Genomic DNA, 19,854 nt, shown 5'->3' on the forward strand with positions numbered 1-19,854 from the left:
TACAATGAGACAAAATATTGGAAGCTATTTAATTATAAATAGCATAGGGATTTTCTGATCCTATATGTGATTTCTTATGTTTCTGTTTTTGTGTCTCACATAGGTGATGTACAGTTCATTGATTATGAATATTCTGGATACAACTACCTGGCATATGATATTGGAAATCATTTCAATGAATTTGCAGGTAAAATCTAGAGGAAGATGTTCCTCTAATGGAGTAGCATGTATAATTTTAAAAGGATGCTTTTCGAATTGTTTTTTCTTTTCTTTAAAGAAGATCAACTGGGGGTTTGAGCAACAATTTTTATTCCTGACCTTTTTGGTTTTTCTTTATTATTGGAGGAAAGAGATGATGACCTCTTCCTTAATTTCTTAAGGAAAATAATGATTGTGGCTTTTTCTGTGTGTGGCTTTTGTTAAGAATTGACATAGTTGCTTCGTAAATCTCATCTCATCTGATTTTTTCTACACAACAATAAGTTGGGTAATATTCCCAGTTTACAAATGAGTAAAGTAACTCACCAAGGTCACAGTAAAATGCAAAGAACTAAGATTTGAAACCAACTTTTTAATCATTTAAAAGCCTTTGCTGTTTCTATTGTGTACTTGGGCTTTTAGAATGTTGTTTAACTAAAGAGCGCAATAATTTTTTTTTTTTTGTCATTGGCTATGAATAATTGAAAAGCTGGTCATTTTTACCCCTGAAAATAACCTTTTATTACCATCAAAGATAAAAGTTTAAGTTTTTTTATGTAAGGATAATTAATTTAAAATACATTTAATGGCTATATTTAGAAACATGAAATGCTCTAAAATAGTGAAGATTAGGGAATTCCCCTGAGTGGTTTATACCTAGCAGGAACTTTTCATTGCTGAATTTGTATTTTTATATATTTATGTATTCATGTATTTTCATATACTTCTAAGTTACCAGACTGGGTAAAGAAAGTTGGGGGAAAGTTTTAGTTTACATGTTTTCAGTTATTTCCCTCCACCAAGCCTCTATACATTGCCGTATTCCCACATACGTGTTGTACATAAATATCTATAGGAAGGGAAAGCAGTTGTGCATATAATGAGATATCACCATGTTAGTAATATGGATAGTCACTGCTGTGGATACAAAAGAGTGATCTTAATATGATTTTGTGTAGAAAAAAATTGAAAAAGTTAGGTAGAGTTTGGATGTGCAGATAGAAGAGAAAGAGAGGGCACTGCAGGAAGAAGGAAGAAATCTTCAAGATCAGTATACCTATTTCTGTAGGATATAAAATCCATGAAGGAGAATAGAGTGTCATAAGACCAGAGAAGTAAGTTTGGATCAACTTAGGAAGAACCTTGAATGCTAGGCAAAATACTATGAACTAGATTAGTATTTTTCAAACTATACATCATGAGATCAGGTACGTGGGGTAATTAAAGCAAGGAATGGAAAAGAAATAGAAAGTATCAGAATTGGAAGGTGTATTTAGGGTAAATATTGTTCTGTGAAACTTAATATCAGGTGTGTGTATAAGGTTTCAATATAAAAATGTATTTCTTACTCTGTGAGAAATGATTAAACAAGCTTTAGAGCCACAGTTCTAGGAAATGCTCTAGATATTAGTGTGCGTAAGAATCTCATAAGAATCTCCTGAGGTGCTTATTAAAATCGAAGATTTGTGCCTTCTGATGCAGGTGGTTCAAGCTTCATACTTTGAGGAAAAATTGAGGTAATGAGAATTGATTATGGTGATCAACTGTATTGTTCATTAGAATTTAATTTGGAATACATTATGATTGGTTTATTATTCTAGTAAATGCTATTTCCTTAATAATATCTAGTATTTCAGCCCCAAATGGAAACATTTAATAATTTTTTTCTGAAAAAATATGTAGATGGTAGGGATTATTAAAGTTAGCACAAGATGTGTAATGTGTTCTTAAAAATCTCAGTGTACTTTCTTTTCTGTTTTAGGTGTGAGTGATGTAGACTATAGTCTTTATCCAGATAGAGAACTGCAGGGCCAGTGGCTGCGTTCTTACCTTGAAGCGTACAAAGAATATAAGGGTTTTGGGTCTGAAGTTACTGAAAAGGAAGTAGAAATACTCTTCATTCAAGTCAATCAGTTTGCATTGGTAAGTTTAAATTTAAACAATTAATGAAAGATTCTTGATATAATATTAAAAACTAAAAATTTTCATCATTTTTTAAACAGTTGCCCATTTTGAGTTTTGTGAACTTGTTATTTGTTTAAAATAATGACAAAACGAGATTGTTTAAAATTCTCCCACTATAATGCTTTTGAGGACAAAAATTTTGTTTCATTCGCTGCTATATCCCCAGCCTCTAGAACAACAGTGCCTAGCCACATGGTTAAGTGCTCAGTGAAATTATTTGTTTAATGAATGGATTCTAGTTAGAGTTAGGATTAATGTGTGAAGTAGTTTTTTTTAATATCTAATTCTCTTTCTTTATGTTATAAAAAACATAATCAAGGACAGACTTATGGGTAGTAAGGTTTTTCTACAATACATTTAATCATCACACGTTAACATGTTAACATATCATGTTAACATGATAAAAGTAGATTGGAAGGACTGGTAGAATTATGTTTTCATAACCACCAGTATTTTGTCTTACTGACCTTCTTTTGATTAGCAGTTATTTCCTGCCTCTTTGATATTGTAATGCTTTATTATTTTCAAGACCCACTTCTCTTTACTCTAAATGCATTTAAGTTTTCAAATTTTAGTTCATTTAAATTACCTTTTGAGAATGATGTGATGCCATTAGAATGAGCTTTCAGCTAAGGTGTTGAGACTAATTAAATTGAATACTGGGTTGAAGTTATTTTAGCTACTACTTCTTTTTAGTTTTAATATAATTCTCTGCAGTTGACATGGGGAATATTTGCTATGTAGTCTTCACAAATAGACCCTATTGGTGGCTCACAGGTGTACTGTTTCCATAGTTTTAAGAGCAGCATTCCCCCAGAGCCATATAGAATACATCTTAAGTAAGAGGGTGTGCTGAAATGTGACTTCTTTACCTGCTGTTTAGATGTCTATTTTGAGTAGAACTGTTAGTTAAATTAATGGCATGCTCTCCAGTTGGTCCTAGGATGCCTGCTGTTTCTATTTATTCTATTTATTCTATTTAAGCATGGTCTTAAAGTAGAGAATATAGGGTTTTCTTAACAATGACATAATTGCTAAATCCAGTTAAAACTCTTCAGTCTTTATCTTACTTGATCTGTCCATAGCATTTGACATTATTTTCCATTGATTCCAATTTTCCTTTCATTAATTTTTGTGGTCCCATTCTTCTTTGGTTTTCCTCTTTTGTGCCCTCCTGCTTGTCTCCTTCTCTGGCTCCTCTTTCTTCTTACTCTTCCTCCAACCCTCTTACATGCTAGTGTTTCCTTGTGTTTAGATTTTGGGCCTCGCTCCTTTCATTTTATGTACTTTATTTTTTTTTTGGCCGTGCCACACGGCTTGTGGGATCTTAGTTCCCTGACCAGGGATTGAACCCAGACCCTCAGCAGTGAGAGCATGGAGTCCTAACCACTGGACTGCTGGGGAGTTCCCCACTTTATATACTTTTATTGGGTGATCTAGTCCCATGGCTTTTATTGCCCTTTCTGTTAATGATCCCACTGACAGGCTCCAGATCAGTACTGACTGTATGTATCCAGGGTCCCATTAGTATTTGACCACAAGGTGTCCAAACTTGAATTTTATTTTCTGCATCCTATCCTCTGTCCCATCCTTTATTCTTTATTGTACTATCTTGACTTAATTAAAATGCTGTCCATTCTGTTGCTGTATTCTGAAACCAGGAAAGAAGGAATTTTTTTTCATGTGTTCCTCTTCTTCTCACATTTTTTCTATTTTCAGGTTCTATTCTAAAATTCTGTCAGTTCCAACCCTTTCTCCTTAATTGCATGACCTTTGATTAAGGCCTTTGTCTCTCACCTATGTTAGTCTTTACTGGTCTCTTTACCTCCAGGTTTTTTCTGTCTGTAATTCACACTGTATATTTTAAAAGTGCTCTTTCTAATAACTAGAATCTAATTTATGAATCTGATTATGTCACTTTCCTACTTTATGACTCCCCATGACTTACAGAATGAAATCCAAATGATAGCATCTACAAATTGTCTTATTTCCCACTAAATTTCTCACCTCCCACCTCCTCTCTGGCAGAGTCATCTTGTTTTCTAAACAGTCCAGGGTGTTCTAAGCCTGTATGCTTTTGTATACATTATTCCTTTCTACCTAGAATGCCCTTTTCCCGGTATTCTCTGGCAAGTTCCTCTTGTTCCTTATGGATGTGTCTTAAATACTGTTTCCTCCTCTTTCCTTGATCACTTGTCATGAAGAAGACAGCACATACATACATTATAAAGCTGTTTTGATTAGGGAGGAAAAGAGGTTTGAATAAGATCGAGGTGTTCTAAATAAATAAATGTTTGGTAAATGTTTATTGTTTGGTAAATAAATGTTTGGTAATGTTCTAAATAAATAAATGTTCAGTAAATGGTATGATCAGACTTCTCAATATTAAAAGATTTCACTTCTAATTAATTGTTTACTATAATTAATTAATGTTGAGGAGATGACAAACAAAAGTAGGTATTTGCATTACAAAACCAAATAGGGAATACAGGGGTTTTTTAAGCTTTGAGGAGCTTTTAGGCACATTGTTGGCAGACTTCAGATTCTTTCTAAGTAAAATATTAAAGTTATATTGAGGTTTTCAGGAAACAGTTTGAGGATTCATTTTAGTTATTTGTTCACCATATAAAGCTTTTAATTTTTCTTTGCAACAGATGTGGGTAGCCTAAGAATTAAAATACCCTTTGATAGAGAGACTTACATATCCATAACTTGCAAATCTGAGAGAAGTAGTATTAGTAAATCATAGAATCACAGATTATTATATTATTTGTACTTAAATATTCTCTCTTTGCCATTTTTGGGAATGCAAAATGACAAATGGGCTATTTCCTCACTTCCCCTTTTATCTGTTTATGAGTCTAATATTACATATAAATTTTTAATTTTTCACCCTATAAAAGGTGTTACCTACCAAAAAAGTGAAGTTTTATGTATAATGCTTCTCTAGTTTAGAATCATTTAGTTATTTTCCATTACTATATGAATAAAAATTGAGAAATAAATTTGCCAGCACTGCTTGAAATGGTGAGGAGAGCTGTTTTGATGTTATTTTTAGGTGTAGAATGTCCCTTGATTTTAGTCTTTTCTACTACCGAACCCACCTAATAGGAAGAGATTATGATACCATTTGCAGATGATTTTTATATCAGTAGAATATGCTGAGGTGATTAAGACTAGTGGTTCTCAAACTTTTTGGTGTCAGTACCTTACTTTACGCTTCAAAAACTTATTTGAAGACCTCTACGAGATTTTGTTTATATGGTTTAATTATCAGTATTTACCATCTTGGAAATTAAAACAAATTCAAAATATTTATTAAATACCTGTTTTTTTAAAAAGCTCATGTTAACATAAACAGCATTTTAAAAATGAAAAATAGCTATTTTCCAAATCAAAAAACACTTCAGTGCGAGGATGACATGATTTTATACTTTTGCAAACCTCTGTAATGTCTGGCATAACAAAAGCTGTATTCTCATATTTGCTCCTGCATTTCATCTCTTACAATGTATTGTTTTGGTTGAAGTATATGAAGATAGTCCTGTTTCACACACATAGAGTTGTTGGAAAGGAGGAGTGTTTTGCCTTTTCAGAGAATTGTGGATATTCTTTTTTGATGCTTCACCAAAACTCAGCAAGTGATAGTTTCTTAAAGGTTAATTGTAATGTTCAATCTGAACACATAAGTTAACTTTTGTATTCTATTACATTAAACTCCATTAGTTTATCTTGCACTTTGAATGGTTCTTTTACCAATGCGTGATTTTGTAATTTGAATGTCATTCATTAGTTATTTGGAAAATATGGATTTATTGAGCTTTATAGATCTTCTAAAAGTTGATACATCTCATTATGTGATATTTAAAAAATCACATTTATTGATATCACCACCAGTATCAGAAAAGTTTTAGGTACTTTATTGAGAAGCTGATAAGCTCACAGAGTTGAATACAGATTTTCCAAAGTTCTAATTTTAGGTTGAATAGTCAAAGTCTGTCATTGGCAACAAATACTGTCAGTTATTCTCATTGAAATGACAAGTTCTCTTTTTTATATTTGAGAAGTGTCTGCCAAATACCCAAGTCTAATAACTCTAGTTCATATGTCAGTTGTTTTTCAAGTAAAAATGATGTTCCATTAAAAATGTGCAAGTTTAGGTCACAACTCAGTCATATGTGGTTTTCCTTGAGACAGGCTTCATGCTTTGGGTATGCATCAGACATGCTTTATGTGTACTTCCTATATCAGCCCACAGAATATCATGTACTCAAGGGTGGAGATTTAATAAAATTAATAGTTAAAGGACTTTAACTATTAAAGGACATTCTTTAGTGAGGCTGGATTTGTACTGTGAGTGTGTGGTGGTGGTGAAGAATAAGACTACTATACTAATTCAATTTGGTACCACTGCCTTGACTTATGTTAAGGTACCAGGAGCTTCACCCAGTATTGCTTTTTCATCATTGCAAATGTAAACATAGTCGAAAAGACAAGTAACGTATTAGTATTATTATGAAAATAGTTTTGGGCCTCAGAGTCTTCCATGGATTCACGGACCACTTTGAGAACCACTGATTTAGACTTTCAAAAGAAGGAAGGCATCTCATCTCATAAATCACTTTTCAATACGTGAGACACTTCCTTAGACAGAAAAAAAGCCATTAAAAAAATCTTCATCATTTTTGTCATTCTGGTTTCATATAATTATAATAATTAACGTTTTATTGAATGTTTGTTGTATGCCAGCTGCTCCGATGTGGTTTTTTTTCCACACACCAATCAGTTCTTTAGTTCTCAGCAGGCAGTGATTGGGTGTCTTACAAATTTAACTCAGGTCTGACACTGTCTACCTGGAGATAGTGTCAGATTCCATAGGTTAAAGGTTCAGTCCCACAAGACTGCCCCCTCGCCCCTTTAGATGCCACTCTCAAGTCCACTGGCTTTAAATGGGAGGCTTCCACAACTCCCTCCTTGGGGCCTATTAATTTGCTAGAGTGGCTCACAGAACTCAAAGGAATGTTTACATTTGTTTACCAGTTTATCATAAAGGATATTATAAGGATACAGAAGAACAGTTGGATGAAGAGGTACAGTACAGTGAGGTCTGGAAGTGTCCTGGGTGTGGGAACTTACGTTCCTGTGGAGTTTCGGGTGTACCACCCTCCCAGCATGTGCGTAGGTTCTGGTTCACGAAATATGGAAGCTCTCTAAACCCCTTCCTTTTAGGTTTTAGTGGATGCTTCATTACCAAAGCAAGATTGATTAAATCATTGGCCATCTCAGTTTTCAGTCCCTCTTCCCTCCCTGGAAGTCTGGAGGTGGTGGGGCGGAAAGTTCCAACCTTCTAATCACGTGGTTACTTCCCCTGACAACCAGCCCTCAAGCTTAGGGACTTTCCAAAAGACACCTCATTAACATGTGGTTGAAAGGGGCTTGTTAAGAATAACAAACACATTCCTTTCACATTTATGGCTGTGGAACTATTTCAGGAACCAATGACAAAAGACCAAATATTATAACAAAAGATGCTCCCAGTTGCTCTATGCTTAGGAAAGTCCAAGGAGCTATGAGCCAGGAACAGTGAATGAAGATCAAATGTCTGTATCTTATTATAAATTATAATATCTCACTTGCATTTTACAGATGAGGGAACAAACGTACAGAGGGGTTAATTAAGTTGCTTACAACCACACACCTAGTATTTTTTTTCTAGTTATAGTATTTCTAGTTAGAACAGAGTATTTCTTGGGAAGTGAAGTCTTAGTGTTATCAGAAACTTTTTTTTTTAGATTATCAAATATTTAACTCTGTATAATGCAGTATCGTGTAGTCCCAGCCTAGAAAAGCTAAGGAGTACAATGCAATGGTAAAACTTAGTAGAATCTGACCACTATAGAAAGATACGAAAATTAAAGCTGGATATATAGTAAGGTATGAGGTATAAGGTATTTTCCAGTAGGGAAAATTATAGATCAGTCCATTTTCAAGATATGAGAACAGATGGTCTAAATATTTGGATGTGGATTATAGCTAATCAAAAAATGCATAGGTAGAGATAAATGTAAGCTAAATATCTATCTATGTAAATGTTAAAAAAGTACACATGCAACTATTTTATTTTTGCTTGTATGTACGATATAATTTATACCAATATTCTGTTTAATGCTTTCAAAGAGAAGGCCAACTGGAAGGCTCATAAATATGTAGCAGAAAAAACTGAAACAGAACAAAATAGGTTTTCTAATAAGATGTAATAAGTAGGGATATAAAAAGAATGATGACTAAAAAAGTAAAATACCAAGTGCTTTAAAAATCTGTCATTAAACAAGATAAACTGAAGACAGTAAAGTAGACAGAAACTAATGGGAAAAAGCAAGCTGGAGATAAGTATTCCTAAGTCATCAGAATGAAAGAAATGCATCTGAACCACAAAAGGCATAAAAACTAGGAGCCAGCATATGCTTGGCAATCTTTTCTGTGTAGCTTTACTGAACTGACCAAAACACTGCCCGTTTTTTTTTTTTTTTTATTGTACATAATTTTTTATTGAATGAAAGATTTAAAAAATTTTTGTAGTGCTTTACAATTTCCAGAAGTTTCATACACGTGACTTCATATAACCCCATGATAACCATTTTTTCCCCCACCCCTGTATTGCCCACCCCCACAAGTGGTAACCACTAGTTTGTTCTTTTTATCTGTGAGTCTGCTTTTTTTAAAAATTTAATTTATTATTTTATACAGCAGGTTCTTGTTAGTTATCCATTTTATACACATCAGTATATACATGTCAATCCCAATTGCCCAATTCATCACACCACCATCCCCTCTCCCCGTGCTGCTTTCCCCGCTTGCTATCCGTACGTTTGTTCTCTACATCTGTGTCTCAGCTTCTGCCCTGCAAACCGGTTCATCTGTACCATTTTTCTAGGTTCCACATATATGCGTTAATATACGATATTTGTTTTTCTCTTTCTGACTTCACTCTGTATGACAGTCTCTAGATCCATCCACGTCTTAACAAATGACTCAATTTCGTTCCTTTTTATGGCTGAGTAATATTCCATTGTATATATGTACCACAACTTCTTTATCCATTCATCTGTCAGTGGGCATTTAGGTTGCTTCCCTGACCTGGCTATTGTAAATAATGCTGCAGTGAACATTGGGGTGCATATGTCTTTTTGAATTGTGGTTTTCTCTGGGTATATGCCCAGTAATGGGATTGCTGGATCATATGGTAATTCTATTTTTAGCTTTTTAAGGAACCTCCATACTGTTCTCCATAGTGGCTGTATCAATTTACATTCCCACCAACAGTGCAAGAGGGTTCCCTTTTCTCCACACCCTCTCCAGCATTTGTTGTTTGTAGATTTTCTGATAATGCCCATTCTAACTGGTGTGAGGTGATACCTCACTGTAGTTTTGATTTCCATTTCTCTAATAATTAGTGATGTTGAGCAGCTTTTCATGTGCTTCTTGGCCATCTGTATATCTTCTTTGGAGAAATGTCTATTTAGGCCTTCTGCCCATTTTTGGATTGGGTTGTTTGTTTCTTTAATATTGAGCTGAATGAGCTATTTATATATTTTGGAGCTTAATCCTTTGTCCGTTGATTCATTTGCAAATATTTTCTCCCATTCTGAAGGTTGTCTTTTGGTCTTATTTATGGTTTCCTTTGGTGTGCAAAAGCTTTGAAGTTTCATTATGTCCCATTTGTTTATTTTTGTTTTTATTTCCATTACTCTAGGAGGTGGATCAAAAAAGATCTTGCTGTGATTTATGTCAAACAGTGTTCTTCCTATGTTTTCCTCTAAGAGTTTTATAGTCTCCGGTCTTACATTTAGGTCTCTAATCTATTTTGAGTTTATCTTTGTGTATGGTGTCAGGGAGTGTTTAATTTCATTCTTTTACATGTAGGGGTCCAGTTTTCCCAGCACCACTTATTGAGGAGACTGTCTTTTCTCCGTCGTATATCCTTGCCTCCTTTGTCATAGATTAGTTGACCATAGGTGCGTGGGTTTATCTCTGGGCTTTCTATCTTGTTCCATTGATATGTGTTTCTGTTTTTATGCCAGTACCATATTGCCTTGATTACTGTAACTTTGTAGTATAGTCTGAAGTCGGGGAGTCTGATTCATCCAGCTCCATTGTTTTTCCTCAAGACTGCTTTGGCTATTTGGGGTCCTTAGTGTCTCCATACAAATTTAAAGATGCTTTGTTCTAGTTCCGTAAAAAATGCCATTGGTAATTTGATAGGGATTGCATTGAATCTGTTGATTGCTTTGGGTAGTATAGTCATTTTCACAATATTGATTCTTTCAGTCCAAGAACATGGTATATTTCTCCATCTGTTGGTATCATCTTTAATTTCTTTCATCAGTGTCTTATAGTTTTCCGCATACAGGTCTTTTGTCTCCCTAGGTAGGTTTATTCCTAGGTATTTTATTCTTTTCGTTGCAGTGGTAAATGGGAGTGTTTCCTTAATTTCTCTTTCAGATTTTTCATCATTAGTGTATAGGAATGCAAGAGATTTCTGTGCATTAATTTTGTATCCTGCAGCTTTACCAAATTCATTGATTAGCTCTAGTAGTTTTCTGGTGGCATTTTTAGGATTCTCTATGTATAGTATCATGTCATCTGCAAACAGTGACAGTTTTACTTCTTCTTTTCCAATTTGTATCCCTTTTATTTCTTTTTCTTCTCTGATTGCCGTTGCTAGGACTTCCAAAACTATGTTGAATAATAGTGGCGAGAGTGGACATCCTTGTCTTGTTCCTGATCTTAGAGGAAACGCTTTCAGTTTTTCACCGTTGAGAATGATGTTTGCTGTGGGTTTGTCGTATATGGCCTTTATTATGTTGAGGTAGGTTCCCTCTGTGCCCACTTTCTGGTGAGTTTTTATCATTAATGGGTGTTGAATTATGTCAAAAGCTTTTTCTGCATTTATTGAGATGATCATTTGGTTTTTAATCTTCAATTTGTAAATATGCTGTATCACATCGATTGATTTGTGTATATTGAAGAATCCTTGCATCCCTGGGATAAATCCCACTTGATCATGGTGTATGATTCTTTTAATGTGTTGTTGGATTCTGTTTGCTAGTTTTTTGCTGAGTATTTTTGCATCTATATTCATCAGTGATATTGGTCTGTAATTTTCTTTTTTTTGTAGTATCTTTGTCTGGTTTTGGTATCAGGGTGATGGTGGTCTCATAGAATAAGTTTGGGAGTGTTACTCCCTCTGCAATTTTTTGGAAGAGTTTGAGAAGGATGGGTGTTAGCTCTTCTTTAAATGTTTGATAGAATTCACCTGTGAAGCCATCCGGTCCTGGACTTTTGTTTATTGGAAGATTTTTAATCATAGTTTCAATTTCATTACTTGTGATTGGTCTCTTCATATTTTCTGTTTCTTCCTGGTTCAATCTTGGAAGGTTATACCTTTCTAAGAATTCATCCATTTCTTCCAGGTTGTCCATTTTATTGGCATAGAGGTGCTTGTAATACTCTCTTAGGATGCTTTGTATTTCTGCAGTGTCTGTTGTAAGTTCTTTTTCATTTCTAATTTTATTTTATTTTATTTTTTATTATTATTATTTTTACATCTTTATTGGAGTATAATTGCTTTACAGTGGTGTGTTAGTTTCTGCTTTATAACAAAGTGAATCAGTTATACATATATTCCCATATCTCTTCCCTCTTGCGTCTCCCTCCCTCCCACCCTCCCTATCCCACCCCTCTAGGTGGTCACAAAGCACCGAGCTGATCTCCCTGTGCTATGCAGCTGCTTCCCACTAGCTAGCTATTTTACATTTGGTAGTGTATATATGTCCATGCCACTCTCTCACTTTGTCACAGCTTACCCTTCCCCTCCCCATATCCTCAAGTTCATTCTCTAGTAGGTCTGTGTCTTTATTCCTGTCTTACCCCTAGGTTCTTCATGACATTTTTTTTTCTTAAATTCCATATATATGTGTTAGCATACAGTATTTGTTTTTCTCTTTCTGACTTACTTCACTCTGTATGACAGACTCTAGGTCCATCCACCTCATTACAAATAGCTCAATTTCATTTCTTTTTATGGCTGAATAATATTCCATTGTATATATGTGCCACATCTTCTTTATCCATTCATCTGATGATGGACGCTTAGGTTGTTTCCATCTCCTGCCTATTGTAAATAGAGCTGCAATTAACATTTTGATACATGACTCTTTTTGAATTATGGTTTTCTCAGGGTATATGCCCAGTAATGGGATTGCTGGGTCATATGGTAGTTCTATTTGCAGTTTTTTAAGGAACCTCCATACTGTTCTCCATAGTGGCTGTATCAATTCACATTCTCACCAGCAGTTCAAGAGTGTTCCCTTTTCTCCACACCCTCTCCAGCATTTATTGTTTCTAGATTTTTTGATGATGGCCATTCTGATTGGTGTGAGATGATATCTCATTGTAGTTTTGATTTGCATTTCTCTAATGATTAATGATGTTGAGCATTCTTTTATGTGTTTGTTGGCAGTCTGTATCATTTCTAATTTTATTGATTTGAGTCCTCTCCCTCTTTTTCTTGATGAGTCTGGCTAATGGTTTACCAATTTTGCTTATCTTCTCAAAGAACCAGCTTTTAGTTTTATTGATCTTTGCTATTGTTTTCTTTGTTTGTATTTCATTTATTTCTGCTCTGATCTTTATGTTTTCTTTCCTTCTGCTAACTTTGGGGTTATTTTGTTCTTCTTTCTCTAGTTCCTTTAGGTGTAAGGTTAGATTGTTTACTTGAGGTTTTTCTTGTTTCTTGAGGTAGGCTTGTATAGCTATAAACTTCCCTCTTAGAACTGCTTTTGTTGCATCCCATAGGTTTTGGATCATCGTGGTTTCATTGTCATTTGTCTCTAGGTATTTTTTGATTTCCTCTTTGATTTCTTCAGTGATCTCTTGGTTATTTAGTACCGTATTGTTTAGCCTCCATGTGTTTGTGTTTTTTACATTTTTTCCCGTAATTCATTTCTAATCTCATAGCCTTATGGTCAGAAAAGATGCTTGAGATGATTTCAATTTTCTTAAATTTACTGAGGCTTGATTTGTGACCGAAGCTGTGATCTATCCTGGAGAGTGTTGTGTGCGCACTGGAGAAGAAAGTGTAATCTGCTGTTTTTGTATGGAATGTCCTATAAATATCAATTAAATGTATCTGGTCTATTGTGTCATTTAAAGCTTCTGTTTCCTTATTTATTTTCATTTTGGATGATGTGTCCATTGGTGTAAGTGAGGTGTTAAAGTCCCCCACTATTATTGTGTTACTGTTGATTTCCTCTTTTAGAGCTGTTAGCAGTTGCCTTATGTATTGAGGTACTCCTACTTTGGGTGCATATATATTTATAATTGTTATATCTTCTTCTTGGATTGATCCCTTGATCATTATGTGGTGTCCTTCCTTGTCTCCTGTAACATTCTTTATTTTAACGTCTATTTTATCTGATGTGAGTATTGCTATTGCTACTCCAGCTTTCTTTTGATTTCCATTTGCATGGAATATCTTTTTCCATCCCCTCACTTTCAGTCTGAGTGTGTCCCTAGATCTGAAGTGGGTCTCTTGTAGACAGCATATATATGGGTCTTGTTTTTGTATTCATTCAGCAAGACTGTGTCTTTTGGTTGGAGCATTTAATCCATTTATGTTTAAGGTAATTATTGATATGTATGTTCCTATGCCCATTTTCTTAATTGTTTTGGGTTTGTTTTTGTAGGTCCTTTTCTTCTCTTGTGTTTCCCACTTAGAGAAGTTCCTTTAGCATTTGTTGTAGAGCTGGCTTGGTGGTGCTGAATTCTCTTAGCTTTTGCTTTTCTGTAAAGCTTTTGATTTCTCCATGGAATCTGAATGAGATCCTTGTCGGGTAGCGTAATCTTGGTTGTAGGCTCTTCCCTTTTATCCCTTTAAGTATATCATGCCACTCCCTTCTGGCTTGTAGAGTTTCTGCTGAGAAATCAGCTGTTAACCTTATGGGAGTTCCCTTGTATGTTATTTGTCATTTTTCCCTTGCTGCTTTCAATAATTTTCTTTGTCTTTAATTTTTGCCAATTTGATTACTATGTGTCTTGGTCTGTTTCTCCTTGGGTTTATCCTGTATGCGACTCTCTGCACTTCCTGGACTTGGATGGCTATTTCCTTTCCCATGTTAGGGAAGTTTTCGACTATAACCTCTCGAAATATTTTCTCTGGTCCTGTCTCTCTCTCTTCTCCTTCTGGGACCCCTATAATGTGAATGTTGTTGTGTTTAATGTTGTCCCAGGGATCTCTTAGGCTTTCTTCCTTTCTTTTCATTCTTTTTTCTTTATTCTGTTCTGCAGCAGTGAATTCCAGCATTCTGTCTTCCAGGTCACTTATCCATTCTTCTGCCTCAGTTATTCTGCTATTGATTCCTTCCAGTGTAGTTTTCATTTCAGTTATTGTATTGTTCGTCTCTGTTTGTTTGTTCTTTAATTCTTCTCGGTCTTTGTTAAACATTTCTTGCATCTTCTGAATCTTTGCCTCCATTCTTTTTCTGAGGTCCTGGATCATCTTCACTATCATTATTCTGAATTCTTTTTCTGAAAGGTTGCCTATCTCCACTTCATTTAGTTGTTTTTCTGGAGTTTTATCTTGTTCCTTCATCTGGTATATAGCCCTGTGCCTTTTCATATTGTCTGTCTTTCTGTGAATGTGGTTTTTGTTCCATAGGCTGCAGGATTGTAGTTCTTCTTTCTTCTGCTGTCTACCCTCTGGTGGATGAGGCTATCTAAGAGGCTTGTGTAAGTCTGATTAGAGGTACTGGTGGTGGGTAGAGCTGACTATTGCTCTGGTAGGCAGAGCTCAGTAAAACTTTAATCTGCTTGACTGCTGATGGGTGGGGCTGAGTTCCCTCACTGTTGGTTGTTTGGCCTGAGGCAACGCAACACTGGAGCCTACCTGGGCTCTTTGGTGGGGCTTATGACAGACTCTGGGAGGGCTCACGCCAAGAAGTTCTTCCAGAACTTCTGCTGTCATTGTCCCCGTCCCCACAGTGAAACAGGGCCACCCCCCGCCTCTGCAGGAGACCCTCCAACACTAGCAGGTAGGTCTGGTTCAGTCTCCTATGGGGTCACTGCTCCTTCCCCTGGGTCGTGATGCACACACTACTTTGTGTGTGCCCTCCAAGAGTGGAGTCTCTGTTTCCCCCGGTCCTGTGGAAGTCCTGCAGTCAAATCCCTCTAGCCCTCAAAGTCTGATTCTCTAGGAATTCCTCCTCCCATTGCCGGACCCCCAGGTTGGGAAGCCTGACGTGGGGCTCAGATCCTTCACGCCAGTGGGTGGACTTCTGTGGTATAAGTGTTCTCCAGTCTGTGAGTCACCCACGCAGCAGTTACGGGATTTGATTTTACTGTGATTGCGCCCCTCCTATTGTCTCATTGTGGCTTCTCCTTTGTCTTTGGATATGGGGTATCTTTTTTGGTGAGTTCCAGTTTCTTCCTGTCAGTGATTGTCCAGCAGCTAGTTGTGATTCTGGTGTTCTCACAAGAGGGAGTGAGAACATGTCATTCTACTGCGCCATCTTGGTTCCTCCCTCAGAATCTTAAAATATCGTGTTTAAAGGAAAATAGATTGTAAAGCACACATACAAAATTATTGTGTAGCTCTTAATTATCCAGTCATCTGTTTACTCTTTAAGTCCTAAGACTCATTTTTCTCCAACATAAGTCAAGTTGTGTAACTTTATATCATCATTGATTGCGCAGAATTGGTGGGTCAATAAAAATTGATTTCAGAAATTTGTCACCCCCTGAACATCTTCAGGTTTCAGTATACGTTTTATTTTTGAGATTTAAATTTTCCTTTTTGTATATATTTTAAGAAACAAAATCCTTTGATAATGTATTTTATAGGAAACCCTGTTAGCAATTATGACCCATTAAAAACACTTAACTAACAACATGTATCAGTGCTGATGCTGATCTCTGCCCACACAAAGCAGGGTATGGGAACTGGGCTCTGTTTCTTTTTTAGTGATTATAATTTATTATAACCTCTTTTGTGGACAAAAGTGGTCTGTAGCAATCCAGATAACTGTACACTTCAGTATTACCTGTGTTTTAGATACTTTGTGTTAAAAAAGCATCAAGAAAGTATTGTTCATGGAGTTGATGAAAAAGGAAAAAACTTACAATTTAATATTTGTTTTACAAAGAAATGCATTATCATAATTCTTGATTTTTCTTCCCTTTTTTTAGGCTTCACATTTCTTTTGGGGATTGTGGGCTTTGATTCAAGCCAAATACTCCACTATTGAGTTTGATTTCCTTGGGTAAGTTTAATTTTACTGTATGCATTACATTTGTCTCTACTCTTTTGGGATTTACATTCAGAATTTATAGGGGACATTGTAGTTATTATTTTTAGTCAAATGTTGCAGAGTGTGCATACATTTAATAATTGGTCTGCAAGGAAATCTGGTATAATCTGTTAAATGATTTCAGTATTAGAAAAGTGTCCAGTAGGTGGTGCAATAAACTAAAAATATGTCCCTTGAAAATTTAAAAACTTAAAAAAAATCAGTTTAGAACGGGTGGGTGGAAATAAACGGAGGATTAAGGTTTTTAGCTGTAATTATGTTGTTACTCTGTTTTCTCAATAGGTATGCAATTGTTCGTTTTAACCAATACTTTAAGATGAAGCCTGAGGTTACTGCATTAAAGGTGCCTGAGTAAAGAAGACATTTAATTATTCTTAAGTAGCTGAACAATGCTTGTGGATATTTTAATAAATTCCAAAAAGCCAGTATATGTTAAAATTCTTTTAATTTGGTTATCTTGCTTTACAAATTATGCTTCTAAGCAACCAATTTATTTTTTAAATAGTCTGAATGATGTTAAGAAATACACCTACTGCTCTCAGTATATGGTGGGTTAGAAGTTTGTTAAATCAGCAAAAAGGTATAAAGATGTCAGTTTAATCCTTTGATAATTTAATCTATGTTATATGTGAATTATTTATTATAAATTGAACATGAATTCTGTGACTGTTTTCATCTGTTTCATCTGTTTGTTGAGTGTAAGCAACAAAAATTTTCCAGAGAGAATTTTTTTTTTTAAGTTTTACTTTAATAAGATTAATTTTAGTAAACATTTTAGGTGTTCAGTGTAACCTTTTTATTTTGACACACTGTTAGTTAAATGAATCATTTACTCTTGGAATGCCGGACACTGGTTTAGATAACTTAAGATGTTCATAGAAAAATATCTGTTTAGGAGAGTGAACTACATTCACTGTCTGTGCTAGTGGTACATCTTTCTGGAGTACTGGAAAGCATTTTGGGGGGGGGAACATCTTAGAATTAAATTCCCCTCTTGCTACATAGTCTGGCAGTATAAATATTAATATTTACCATATAATCCTGGAATAGATATATGATGATTTTATGTTACCAAAATCTGTATTAAATAATGTTTTCATATACTATATATGGTCATTTAAGTTACAGTTTGTTTTTAAAATTTTACTATATCAAATTGTTTCTAACCAAAAATTTTGTTTTACTTATTGAGATGTTGTATATTTTGTTTGTTTTTAAATAGTAGCTAGTACAGCAATTGCTAATTTTTGAAACAAAGACAGAATGCTTATCATACTTGGGAACAAGAAAATGTCATTTAGATTAATTCTTTTCTACTTCTTCAGATTCATTCCTTACACTGTGGTTTTAATGTTTTAGTCTGGCTCCATGTCTTTAGAATGATAGCAAATGATTACTTGATAAATGTATCAATAGTTTCAGAGAAATAAGTTGAGGTGGTTAAAAGAATTAAATAAGGAACATTTAGAACATGAATCTTGTACACTTAAAATCTGATATAACAATGTGAATTAAGCAAAAATACTCATGGTAGGAGGGCTTCTGTTTGGTTTGATTTCTTTTGATTTTGTTTGTTTGCTTTTGTCTGTCTGAGAGTGAGAGGACAGCAGTTATTATTTGGAAGGAACTTAGATCTTTGGGATAGATAAGCAAGCATCCGGTTTTGAAGACTGCTGTGTAGAGTTGAGCAGTCATGGTTAACTTTGCTTAGAAAATTAGTCTGACAAGCTTTGCACTTTGGTCACATAAGTGCCCATGTACAAAGTTGGCTTAATGGATCTGCATATTCAGAATATGCAGCTACAGATTAATCCTCTGAGAAATCTTCTGGGGAGTCTGATGTATTATTCCAAGTGACTTGTATTCTCAGATAAGTGCTTTAAAATACTTGGATTATCTCAAGATGTTTAAAGCTAATAAAGTAAGTAGAAACACTTACAGGCCATTTAAAATGGTAAATTCTAGTTACATGAATAGAATCTTAGAATCTGTTTTGTGTCTCTATAACATTGTTAGACCAAGATTTGTTTTCTACCTCCCCAATGTTACACATGTTCACTTCTGTTTTTATAAACCGTATTACTGTAGGATCAATAGAATTTTACCTAATTAACTAAATGAAAGGAACCAATTAAACAATGAATAGCTTTTTATATAATGTTAAGAGTGAACTTGAAAAATTGTTTTTGGTGGAATTTCCTCTGGGGCTGGAACATTTTCTTAGAACAATGAAGAATATGTAGTACTCTTGATTTTTTTTGCTTTCCGACTTCTTAAAGGTGTAGATATATCTTGGAGAACTGTGGGAAGAGAAAAGATCATTTTTCTACCTTACTCCACATTCTTCACACTATTTTGAATAGAGATTCACTGAGCCATTGCTGGTAGATTGTGCATAGCTGCTAGCTGTGATACTCTTGTAAGTGGTTCAGAGAGATTCATATAGAAGTGAATGTAGAGGGGAATAAAGGCTCTCACTTTAGCCCTAGGCAATGAATCTTGGGAACAAAATAAGGTATTTAAGATATTTCCCCCACTTCTAGGCTAGATTTTGGGTATTACGATGTTCCCACTTCCTGTACAGGTTTTTGGGATCATGCCTCAGCCTAATAATAGGGTTCAAAATTTGCTTCCCTTTTAATTGATCATTTAAGGGATTCTAAAGGGAAAACATCCCTCTAAAATTTGTCCTGTGGCTTGCTGAGATGTCTTTTGCCTTTTTATGTTAAGCTAAGGAACCTTGAATGCCTTACCTAATAACTCAACTGATAGTAAGCTCATTTTGTAAATATGAAAACGGTTGTTAGAGAAGTGGCATTCATGTATACTCACTGTTAATCAATAGACCATAGTGGCCTGGATGCTTTAGCAAGCAAAATTCCACAATTTGTTTTCCCTTTGTTCCTTACATACTTGTATGATCTTACCTGACCAGTAATACTTGATTTTTTTTCCCTCCTGACCCCATGCTACCACCACTTTCTGGGAATTAAAGAGATGTGGTAGTAAATCATACTGTTCACATGATCATTTGAGATCAATATGAGCACAAAACTCATCAACTAGGTCTGCCTGGAATGTATATAAAACAGTGTAAATAAAAATTTGTAAATTAGTGTGACTTGTATGTTGCATATGAGATTGTGTATTGTTTTGCATTCCTTTCCGTTTTGTAGACATTTTTCTGTAAGGTCATGATCCAGCTCTTTGGTTTTAGACTGGAAATAGCCAACAAATCGGGCTGCACAGTGGGATAACAAGAGGGACTGGAAATAGGGTTTGTCAGTTTTTGTTAATGTCAGTACTTATTTATTTAGCCTCTCAG

General features: G+C 35.0%; 1 protein-coding gene across 1 annotated transcript in view; it reads left to right on the top strand.

Annotated features, from left to right (window-relative positions):
• Positions 1–19,650, top strand: part of ETNK1 (ethanolamine kinase 1) — a 71,578-nt gene extending 51,928 nt beyond the window's left edge. The window contains exons 5-8 of the mRNA XM_060112430.1: positions 104–187; positions 1,961–2,121; positions 16,408–16,481; positions 16,812–19,650. Coding sequence (XP_059968413.1) covers positions 104–187; positions 1,961–2,121; positions 16,408–16,481; positions 16,812–16,884 — 392 coding nt within the window. The 3' untranslated portion in view covers positions 16,885–19,650. The remainder of the gene's footprint in view (positions 1–103; positions 188–1,960; positions 2,122–16,407; positions 16,482–16,811) is intronic.
• The last annotated feature ends 204 nt before the right edge of the window (positions 19,651–19,854 follow it).

This window comes from Mesoplodon densirostris, chromosome 11, assembly GCF_025265405.1.
Source record: "Mesoplodon densirostris isolate mMesDen1 chromosome 11, mMesDen1 primary haplotype, whole genome shotgun sequence".
Taxonomy (NCBI): domain Eukaryota; kingdom Metazoa; phylum Chordata; class Mammalia; order Artiodactyla; family Ziphiidae; genus Mesoplodon; species Mesoplodon densirostris.